The sequence below is a fragment of the Pavona decussata genome, unplaced genomic scaffold (assembly GCF_977016875.1).
Source record: "Pavona decussata unplaced genomic scaffold, jaPavDecu1.1 SCAFFOLD_252, whole genome shotgun sequence".
NCBI lineage: Eukaryota > Metazoa > Cnidaria > Anthozoa > Scleractinia > Agariciidae > Pavona > Pavona decussata.
This window is the reverse complement of record NW_028145655.1, coordinates 640,001-651,819: the sequence shown is the minus strand read 5'-3', so window position 1 is coordinate 651,819 and position 11,819 is coordinate 640,001. Positions and strand designations below refer to the sequence as shown.

General features: G+C 39.9%; 1 protein-coding gene across 1 annotated transcript in view; it reads left to right on the top strand.

Annotated features, from left to right (window-relative positions):
* Positions 1 to 225: 225 nt before the first annotated feature.
* Positions 226 to 11,819, top strand: part of LOC146456960 (scavenger receptor cysteine-rich domain-containing protein DMBT1-like) — a gene marked incomplete at its 3' end in the record, with an annotated part of 596,400 nt that continues 584,806 nt past the window's right edge. The window contains exons 1-2 of the mRNA XM_085092482.1: positions 226 to 277; positions 592 to 663. Coding sequence (XP_084948608.1) covers positions 226 to 277; positions 592 to 663 — 124 coding nt within the window. The remainder of the gene's footprint in view (positions 278 to 591; positions 664 to 11,819) is intronic.

Genomic DNA, 11,819 nt, shown 5'->3' with positions numbered 1-11,819 from the left:
GCTTCTCTATCCCATTGTGTCGCTCAGTGGGCGTTCTCCTTTGAAAGTAAATGCAACTACTTGAAAATATAATACAAATGTTATGGTTATTGAGAGACCCTCTATGACCTTTAGATACATGTAGAAAATATAACTAGCCAATGTTAGACCGTCCAACTGTCTCTTAGGAGATGAGCGTGGGCTCTTTTCGCGAACAGCGGCTGGTAATCGATCCTAAGCTCACAAATGATTGGAGAACTTGAAAAGATTCTCAGAAAGTGGGCGTTCTCCTTTGAAAGTAAATGCAACTACTTGAAAATATAATACAAATGTGCTGGTTATTGAGAGACCCTCTATGACCTTTAGATACATGTAGAAAATATAACTAGCCAATGTTAGACCGATCGCCGCTGATTGTTCGTGATACTGAGGATTATAAACATTCGTTTGCACTTGTCAAAAACTGCCACATTCAACTTTCCCGTCGATCCGCAATTAGATACCAGGCGGTTTTCTAACAAGCATCGTAGATAAGTTTGCGAGTGCATCACCTTGAAAAACTGGTGTACAAGATGTCTCTATTTATTTCGTTTTTAATTTCATTCTCAACAGTCAATGTGACTCCGTGGACAAACCCACCAACCACAAACAGAGCAGTGTCCCTGACACCGAGTCCAGCACAAGGTAATATCAGATGACTTGTGTTTCTGAAGTAAATATAACTGGAATAAGGTTTTCAATCTAACGGTACACTTGTCGACAACTTAAGCATACAAATTGCGCATCGATGAGGAATTGAAGATTTAAGGGAGCTTGCCATTACCGGTCAGTTGAAAAATGGTCCATTCAGTGAAAAACATGCAGGTTCACCTAAGTCTCCATTAATGTAGTTAATAACACACTTCTTAACAAGAAACATTACAATGCCTGCTTGGTCAAACCCACCGACGACACCAAGACCACAATTTACTATCTTCTTACCACTGCATTGACTACTAGGTGACTGTATTTCTTTGTCTTCTCTTATTATACGTTGTTAATATATTTTTTTGGAAATGTAATCTAACTGCCGCTTTCATGTCTCTTCATGTCTCCCCCCACCCCCTCCCCTCGACCTCCCCAGACCCAGAAAACAAAAAAAAGACGCCCGGTATAGATAGGGTTAAATTAAGATTTTCCGGGCAAGTATTACCATTAAACGAGGCTTCCAAATGACTTCTGTAACTAAAAACACATGAATTGTGTAATTTATTTTTACTCCAAATTTCTCGATTGTCATAAACTATATATTCCAGCCGCCATTAATACTAACAATATGCCGCGCTCACCTAATTAAAGTGCACCTAACCCCCAAATTTTTTTCTACAAAATATCCTCATATTTTGGCGAATATCTGCGAATCATCTAGCGTCGTATATTGTGCTTCTCAGAGATGTTCAAATCATGTGAAGACTTACAAGTGGAAAAGAGAATGGCTCGAGAGCGCGCTGAGAGATTAGCAGCTAAGGGGTTTAGTGAAGAGCTAGCCATTGAGGCTTTAGAAGGAGAGGGTCGAAGAAGAATTTCCCCCAAAAACAAGAGAGCTGGAGACTCGGGCCCGGAAAGATAAACAGGCATAACAGATCTCCAAGGAAAACGTCAAAGAAAACCAGTGAGCTCTGTAGACAGAGATCAGCGAGGAGCTCGGCCTAGAAGCAGAATTAGATGACAAGAAGTCTTGGAAAACACCATTAGGTACCGACCAATGTAAGAGGGCCCACTAAGCAAAGCATCAACGCTCATTTTTTTTATTAAGCCCGTATCGACAAAGCAACTGCGGCTCCCGAGCACAGGCTACTGTAGCTCGGACAGTACTTATCGGGCGAAGCGTTTAAGGTTATTGAAAATTTGGATCACTCAACCTCTGATAATGAAGCTGCTAAGAGCAGATAAGAAGGTATTGAGGAGGAAGAGGACAAAGCGCATTGTATTTGGAGGAACGCGGGAATTTAAAGTTGGCTGAAATCCTAGACATCGCAGTTATCAACCTTAAAGAGGCTTGCCGACACAAGGAGTTGGGCAATGGATCGAACTATGATAAGCTACCGAGGAATATGAGAGAGTCAACGCTAGCACAGTACTATCGATGGATTTTTGAACACAAGAAACAACAGTGCGTAAAAAGTTTACGACAATGAGTCGTGCAAGAAGAAGAATTCCAGACAGTACCAGCTGAGAGGCTTCGAGGGATATAGAGCATTTCCAGTACCCCGATGAGAAATCAGACGTTTTCTTAGTTAGACCAGATCAATCGAAGGTACTCCAAACCAGTTGCCTAGTAAGAGCCGCCGTACATACAAAGTCTGTGGAAATAACCCCCCCATTTGATGGGACAAGTTTTAAGGTATAACCATTGAAAAGAGGTGGCGGAGAGCAGCGCAACAATGTCGTTTCTATAGATGCCTAGGAGAGACCTACCAAAGTATACCGTTCTCAAAAGCCGATTTTTTGGTTCGAATGGACGCACAGCAAACGTGCTTCATTGCAAAGGAAAGAAGAGGCCGGAGATTGCAAGGAACGGCAATAGGATTGACCGGAGAGATCGCACACAACAGCAATGCACATGAAAGAAACTAGAGGCGAATATGTTGTACTGATAAAAGTAACAGTAGTAATCAAAAATGGCACAAGAAGAGTGGTCGTTAATGCGCTACTAGAGGACGCTAGTATTAAGACATACATCGACAGTGATGCAGCAGCTAAATTAGGACTTCAAGGGGAGAACCGTAGAGTTACCGTTAACCTTCTAAATAGTCAGACCGACAGCTTCGAGACAAAAATCTTCCAACTAAATCTTGAAAGTTTAGATGGAAAGATAGATGTAAAGATAGCAGCTTTTACTGCAGAACGCATTACAGGGAACATTGGAGTAATCAACTGTGTTAAATACGCGAAGAAGTGGGAGCATCTAAAAGGTATCACTTTACCTTGGACCACGCCCAATCGTCGACATTTTCATCGGTATCAATTGGTGAGGGATGTTAGAGGAAAGCCAGGAAAAACAGTGGCACGGTTAACGGCCCTCGGATGTACATGTATCGGCGATCCAAATAGTACTGATTAGGGAGGATATTGAACAAGTTTCGCTCACACTTATTTTATACGTGCTGACGAGAAGAGTAGCAATTAGATTGTAAACTCCAATATTTCCTGGACATAGAAGTGCTGAGCAATACCATTGAGACTTTACCTCTAAATGAGAAATTCGCGCTCGAGAAACTTAAGCAATGAATAAAAAATTGAGATTTGGCGCTACAAAGTCGTAATCCCTTGGAAGGACGATCGATCATTGTTACCGGAGAGCTAAGACGCTTGAGAATTACATAGAAACGCATTCTCAAGGGGCCTGAAGAGAGGTTGCGTAAGGAAGATCCGAAAAACAGAGTAAAAGCCCATTGACTTTTGTTCCCTACCACACTTTCCTCTTATGAGGCCTGACAAATCAACGACGAAGATGAGCTTTGTTTCTGACGTATGAGAGGATCTCTTTGAGCGATGTCATACACCAAGGACCTAAGTTGGAACGAGAGATAATCAGCGTTTTGCTACGGTTCCGAAAGCAAACAATGGCGTTAGTGGTCACATAGCAGAGGTGTATCCCATCGTCATGCTTGCACCAGAAGACAGGCAGTATAATCGAGTTTTATGGAAATCGCTCGACAAACCAAAAGACCAGATGAATATGAATTTAATTGAGTGGTTTTCGGAATTTATTCATTTATCGCCGTTTCAGTCGCAGGTCGTCGTACAAACACATGCAAAGAAGTATCAATAAAATTTTCCACTTGCTGTGGTGGCAATACTAGAGTGAGCCGATATGGACGGTAGCACGGATTCAGGTCCAGACGATAAGACAGTCATAGACTTGTACAGCCAATTTTCGACGCAGTGGGAGATGGATGGTATGCACGCACGCGCCAACGCACGCAAATGGCTGTGTGATTCAAAAGAATTGTTGAAGGAGGGAATTGTTGAGTAACGGAACTGTGGATCTAGATAATTGGGAGATGCCCTCTGTGAAGACGCTCAGAGAACTGTTGGTAGAGAAGGAAAAAAGATGTTCACGTTCCGAGTGCATCCGCCTGGAGATGGCTAGACGTATCAAAACGCAGTTTCCTGGGAAGAATTGCCACACTTTTTGACCCTTTGGGATTCCTAACGCCATAAACCATTCGTGGGAAGGTCTTGCTCCAAAATATTTAGACCACGGGCATCGACTCAGGGACAGTCAGATGAAACAGGAGAGGAAGGCTAAGGTTGTGAATTAGAGCATTTATAGAACATTAAGATCCCACGATGTATTCAGCCGGTAGACAGGGATGTGAAGTTCACGAGCCTGCACACATTTGTAGATGCCTCATCAAATGCGTATGGAACGGTAGTGTATTAAGGATATGAGCACAGTGATGGAGCTGTTTGGGTCCGTATAGTAGCTTTAAAGTCAAGAGTTGCACCCCTTACATTCACAAGTATCCCTCGTTTAGCCCTGTTGGGCGCAATTCTTGGATTAATACTAAGTGTATTGATATCGAAATCATCGAAGATTGCAACTCGCGAAATCACGTTTTGGTCGGATAGCATGATCGTGTTATGGTAGATACATCGCCCAAGTAGGACATTTATTTTAAACAGAATTGGAGAAAAACAGTCTCACAAAAGTCCTCACCGGTAGAATTTTGTGTCCACTGACCAGAATCAAGCTGACCATAACACAAGAGGCTTACCAGTAGAAGAGTTAGCAAGCAAGAACACCTGGTGTGAAGGACCTTTGTATTTGAAAAGGGAAAAATCAGAATGGCCAGTAGATCGAATCACATGTAAGTGAAACAGCAACGAAAGAGGTCACGAAACAAGAAGGCCTACAAGCTGACAACAGCATTAGAGGGCAACGGTGTTGGCTATCCAAAACAATGCTAAGTGGCTGCGTGATCTGAGAAGCTTTACTACCTGGATTAGACTCATCAGAACACTAGCCTGGGTTTATCGCTTGGTAAACAATTGTCAGTTACATCGAGAGAAACGTATTACAAGTATTACAACGAGATTCAAGTAATAAACACAGCACGCGCGGAATCATTTGGAGAATAGTATTCCGCGTTGACAAGAGGTAAAAGACTCCCGGATGGTAGCAAATTGCTTTCCCTGAACTCAAGAATTGATAAAAAGGAATTGATGAGATCTGGTGGCCGTCTTGAGAATGCTGAGTATTTACCACACGATGTTAAATACCCCAATCATCTTACCAGCAGGGAACTGGGTAATCAAGCTGATCCTGAGACATTACATGGAAAAGGGAATCACACCCCAGGAGCTAACCAAACATTGGTAATGTTGTTCTCTCGTTTTTGGCTAATGTAGAGGTGAGAAGAAATCCGAGATAGTGAAGCTGAGTGCTATGAATACTGTAAGAGAAAAGCCAAACCGTGGCAACAAATAACGGCGCCTCTGTCAAGAATTAGGCTTAAGACTCTACTTTTTACGTTCGCTCGTACGCTTGTAGATTACAAAGGACCTTTCATAACAGTTAACAGTCCAAAGGAGAGGACAATGAATAGCTACGGTAAAACTTCGTCTGTTTACATGTATAACCACCAGAGCTCTACATTTGGAAATGGCAATTGCACTGGACACAGATTCCTTTCATTAACGCATTTTAAAGGATAGTGAATCGCAGAGGGTTTCCGGAAGAAATGAAATAAGATAATGGGACTAATTTCGTGGAGCAAATCGAGAACAGAACGAGCTTGTTGTAGAAAAGTTAGACGAAGCCAAGGTTAGAGTAACCACAGCCGAGAAACGAACAAGATGGCATTTCAATCCCCCTTTGACTCCACACTTTGGCAGTGCACACGGGTCTATGATTAAAGCTTCCAAACCAGATTTTTGGGGACGCTGATGTGACGGACGAAGAGCCGATAAGGGCATTTACTGGTACATACGCCTTGATAAACTCACAACCTTTAACATATCAGTCAGCGAATCCTGCACATGATGTTTCGTTAACATAAACTACTTTTTACATGGGCAAGTCGGTGGACAGTTCGCGCCTGAATTTGTAGTCGAAACGGAATTTAATCCTAAAAGGCGATGGAGACGCGTTCAAGAGTTAGTCCGACACTTTTTTTATACTTTTTTTTTACAAGGTGTACAATAAAAAGTAAATAAAAAAAATAAATCACTTTACTTAAGTGTCAATGTATTTAGCGCGGAGCAATAATTTGGGACACTTTCCAAATCGAATTGAAATTTAGAAGTGTTGGTTTTTGAGGAGAGGAGAAACCCGGAGTACCCGAAGAAAAACCAAGGACGAGAACCATCAACAAACTTAATCTGCATATGACGCCGAGTCCGGGAATTGAACCCGGGCCACATTGGTGGGAGGTGAATGCTCTCACCACTGCGCCATCCTTGCTCCCCTCAATACAATGTTAAACAAAACAACACTACAAGAATTACACTAATTTTCTTACAATAAGCTTACTTACAATATTAAATTACAGTACTTACGTAAATTCTAACTGTAATATTACTTAATATAACTTTTAGTATTACTTAAACAGAAGAAAGACTTTCGCAGTTGTTTTCGCAACTGTCTCTATTTACTCCCTTTTTTAAATTGATTCTTAACAGCTACTTTGACTCTCTCGACAAACCAACCGACCACAAACAGACCGCCAGTGTCCCCGACACCAAGTCAAGTACCAGGTAATGTATGACTTTTATTTTTGAAGTATATATTACTAGATTTAGGTTTTCAAAATCTAATGTAACACTTGCCGAGAACTTCCGCAAACAAAATTGCGCGACGATAAGGATTTGAAGTTTTGGGAGTTTCCCTTTATCTTTCTACTTACTACTATGGCTTTTTCTTCTTTAAGTATACATTGTTAATAATCTTTTTGAACATTTAACCTCCTAAAGCCTTCATGTCTGTGGAACAAAGGGTTTTAATCCGCGCAATGTAGTAAGTGGGTATTTTTGTAAACTTGGTGTAGAAGGAAGTTTCCTCAAGCTGGTTTCTTATTTCATTCGGTTCCAGTGACCAACATTCGATTGTCATTCCCTAAAAATGATTCCGACAGCCAAGTACATACATTTGTTTGTAAAACATTTATAACATCTTATTTAAATAGAGGATATTAATTTAGGGAATGTTGCTTAAATCTTTAAAGTTAGATTATCCTGGCAAGATTTAACATTAAACGAGGCTTCCGAATGACTTGCTGAAATAAAACACATAATAATAATAATAATAATTTATTATTTATATAGCGCGCGAATCATAAACAGATGCTCTCGCGCGCTTTACAATAAAGATATCCTAAATAAATATAATTTAAAATTACAATGGCAAGGTCAATGGCTAAAATACAATTCTCAATAAAGGTCAAAGGCTTGACGAAATAAATGAGCTTTTAACCTGTCCTTAAAAGATTGAACACTTTGCGCGCAGCGAACTGCGTTCGGTAAACTGCACATGGAAGTTATGTATAATATTTCTTTACTTGTAAGTTTCTGCTTGTCACAAAAAAAATATACATAGTTACACTGATACTAACAATGAGCCAAGCTGACCTTACTAAAGTGCACCTAAACCCCTCCGCCCCCTTTTCTCTCCAACAAAATCCGCATATTTTGGTAGGCATCTCTACGGAAGTATATATTTTTAAATTTAATGACGCTGCTACCACGTGATTTGAGGTCACTATACCAAGGGCGGATGTCAAAGGAGACATCTTTAGACATACTATCTCTTCTCCAAGTCTCATTGTCGTAGCTTTTATAATTAGGAAGTTATATGGAGGGAAGGGGGGATTCCCAAAAGACAAAAAAAGAAAGGCCCGATCTAGATAGGGTTAATAGTGGTCAAAATATGCCGGCCAGATGTGATGCAGGAGGTTGCAGTAAGGTTAGGAACGTTCAGGAAGGAAAAGCGTTCCGTGCGATACCTTCTCAAGGCGATGAGCGTCCAGAAGCAAGGAAACGAATAAAAAGATGGGTCGACTTTGTTAGACAGAAGCGTGCTCGATGGGAGTCATCGAAGACTTCAGTAATATGCTCGAAGTACTTTGTAAGCGACGATTTTGTATGTAATTACACATGCAAAAAGGATCAAAGGATCAAGAATCGGAGCAACTAAACAATAGAGAGACACATTTTGAGGGGTATAATTCAGTGGGACGGCTCGCCAGTCGCGGTCGGAGAGTAAAGAAAGAGTAAGATTAACAATTTAGTGAGTCGAAGTCTCGGTGGCTCGCCATTGGCGGTCAGGGTGTAAAGAGCCAGTATTTAGTGGCTTGACGGCTCAGCGGATTGCCAGTCGCTGTATAGAGTATAGAGAATGGGTTAGAGCGAGACAGCTTCGGAATTACCGCTTTTCCAGCAATTCCTCTGTGATAGCAGGCGACGAACGACCCTAGAGTGATTGACAATCTTACAGCTCACAACAGCGCTAGCGATAACATTCGCACATTTTTGTAACGAAACGACTCCACAATTTCTACACTTGCATCTGAAGTACAGTTACGTTATCTTAGGAGATCAATAATTTAAGAAATACAAACGCTTTAGCGTGAGAAGAATGCATGCCAACACATTGAAAATATCAATATGCATGACGATAGCACGCCCGAAATTAATGTAAACACGCGCGAATCTTGACATTCCTTGAGTTTTACATTGTCCTGTTATCGGTCTTTTAGAATGCGGCCTTCACTTCCCCCTTGGTATCTCGCTGTCCTTTTGGCGTCCGCAAGTGGGTCGTCAGGATAAGCAACAGCTGCGTCATCGCTAGACTCACTCGACGTTTGGGGTTATCTTTCGGTGATAGACGCGATAAATCCTAATCGGGCTCCATTTCGTATCCAGCGATAAAACTGATTTGTGAGTTGCCTGAGTCAAACCTCGTCTCCAAATGCGATGACGTGGATGACATTGTAAAATTTCAGTAGATTTCTGATGGCTATAGAGCCAGAATCAAACGAATTTTGCTACGGAAAGCTTTGACAGTTCAAAACTAAAGATAACTGACTGAAAATCGCTGGAGGGTCGTCCTCGATTTCACGTCACAACTTGATTCTATCCAGACGACCAGATCCCGTTGCGCTGTCGTGAACAATTCCGAACTCGACTTTAAGGAGGATAAAAAGGCGAAGACTAAACCAAAACAATTTTTTTTGTAGAGATACTCACCAAAGTATGAAAATTTATTTTGGAGAAAAAAGTATTCGGAGTTCGGAGCACTTTTTTGTTAAATAGATGGAAATCAAAATATTATTTACTAACATTTGATTCGTAGTCTTTAGGTGAAAAGTTAATGAACAAGCGTTTCTCTGCAAAACGCTCTATTCTTGATTTATAATTATAGTAAAGAACAAAAACGTATCGCAAAGCTTAGCTTTTAATTAAGCAGTGACACCGTACAAAGCTATACAGTAATTAATTTATACCTTTATTTTATGCTGATTTTCGCCGAGTTAAATATCTAAAAATTGAACTTGTAGTGAATGTTTTTTAGAATGTACTGAAAAGGAGAGTAATCATTTTTAATTAAAACGTTTTTTATGTTCTTTCACTCAGTTTTTCTCTTCCCTTTAACCTTTCTATAATGGTTATTTAAAAATAGATTTTTTGAAAAAAAGTAAACGCTAAAAAAATTACGACGTTTCGACCTCTCCGAGGACATTTTCAAAGCTTACATAAATATGTTACAAACAGATAAAATCGGTAAGATTGTAATGAGCGCTAAAAAGAGATAAAACGTGTCAATGATAAGTATTTATAAAGCAAAAAAAAAAAAAACCCACATAAAACAATGAAACAAAACAATAATAAGGCCTGTTAAGAACTCATCAAAACAAATAATTTCGCGCGGATAGAATTACACTGTTTGTTTAGTTTGGTTTCAGTTCTTGATAAGAAAGCATTTTGAAAATGAGGCAGTAAACTTTTAGCACAAAATCTGTATCTAAGAAATTACTCATGAAAACTAAATGTCTACGCAATCCAACAGGGTGTGGTTCCGTTGTCAACAACGTGCTGACAAGTCCCAGATATCCAAGCAGGTACCCAAACAACATGGACTGTGTCTACCGGGTTTATATTCCACACGGGATGGCCATGAAGATTTACTTTTCCTCTTTTAGACTTCAGAGTCATCGATATTGCAGGTACAAGACTATCGAGTCAGTGTTCAGTATATACATTACGTAACCTCCATTGCATGATAATGGCCAGTTTTGATTATTCCCTTGTTTTGTCTTGTTTGTTGTGATTGATGAAAGGTGTATACTACTCGAAACGCTTTATTGAGACATTCCAAAGAACAAAGTTACTTTTTAGTCTCATTACACTAAAAGTAGCCATTTTTATCTCTAGACTCATTGACCTGCTTCGTTGTTTGGTTCTTTGTTTGTTCGTTATTGTTGTTTTGATTTGCGGCTAAGAATCAAATCAATAACTAGACTGCCTTGTCATTTACTGTCATAACACACCTGTGATAAACTAGTTTTGCATGTATTTGATCTGATTTTCTACTCTTCGCGCCTGTCTGTACTTCATGCTGGCCTGATTATAGATAGTTTTGGAACCTTTGCTTATTTTTCTGGACAAATTGATATGTAAGCTGTTTATAAGGTTTGTTTGTCTATGTCGTTGTATTTGCATCATTTATTATTAGGCCATGGGTTACTTTAGCATTTATCTTGTTATCTTGTCGAGTAGTCATTATATGGTTTAAATGTAAGTTTTTGTAATGCTTGCCCTACTTTAATGTATGTGCTCTTATTTGATAGATATTGGCCTTTTACTCAGTAATAATATAATAATGCGTGTAACTTAGTCACATCTTACCTTATCAAGCTGTGTTAGCTCATGTCATTTAAGCTTATGTTATCTCATCATAAATGAACTAAACAAATACGTCTTCCTTGTTTGCAGGTATGACTACTTGAGGATTTCCAATGATAACAACTATACCGTAGGTACATACTGTGGGGTGAAGTCTGGATTGAACATCAGTTTCACTGGACGCTATGCTGTAATAACCTTTCACTCGAACGGCCGTGTCAAGCGTAGAGGATACAAGTTAGATTTCTCATTTGTTCCTCCTGGTAAGTAGAAAGAGTCGGACGAAATTTTATCGAAATACTCTCGAAACTAAGTGTCAATTTGCTATTCAGGGATTGTTGGCTATGATAACTTATAATTCACCGATTATAATCAACGCGTTACTATTGGACAAAGAAAAATCGCAAGTGGTACTAAATTAAGCGCACGGTTATTTAGCAAATACATCCCTTAGGTGGCTACCATATCAGACGATATTGTCCGAGGCGAAAGAATGTACGAAAAATGCACAGTTGCCCGAAAAACGAAGGTTTAAAGGCGGCTGTGAAATTTTGAGGACATTCGTTAAGGGTTTATTCCAAACGTACACGGGCTACTTTTATAGAAACTTTAAAAAACGTTTACAATATATTATTGTTAAGCTAATAAGCTGTAAAATCTGAAAATAACCCTTTCGGTTTTGTAGGCATTCAAAGCACTTAAACCCAGAACTGTCAGTGTGTGCTTTGGCTGCATTAATTACCAGCTCCCACATTAATACAGATACCCCAACAAGCTAGACTATATTCTTCAGGAGATAACGGGCTAACAAAGCTTGCCAGGATTTTCCGATTTTCCCATTGGGTTATGAGAAAATCTATTGTAAAGTTTGATTATTGAATATCTTTCAACGAGTCTCACGCGCTAGGACGACGCAAGAACGCTTTTTCGATTTTCGCAAGAGCCTGAAGCAC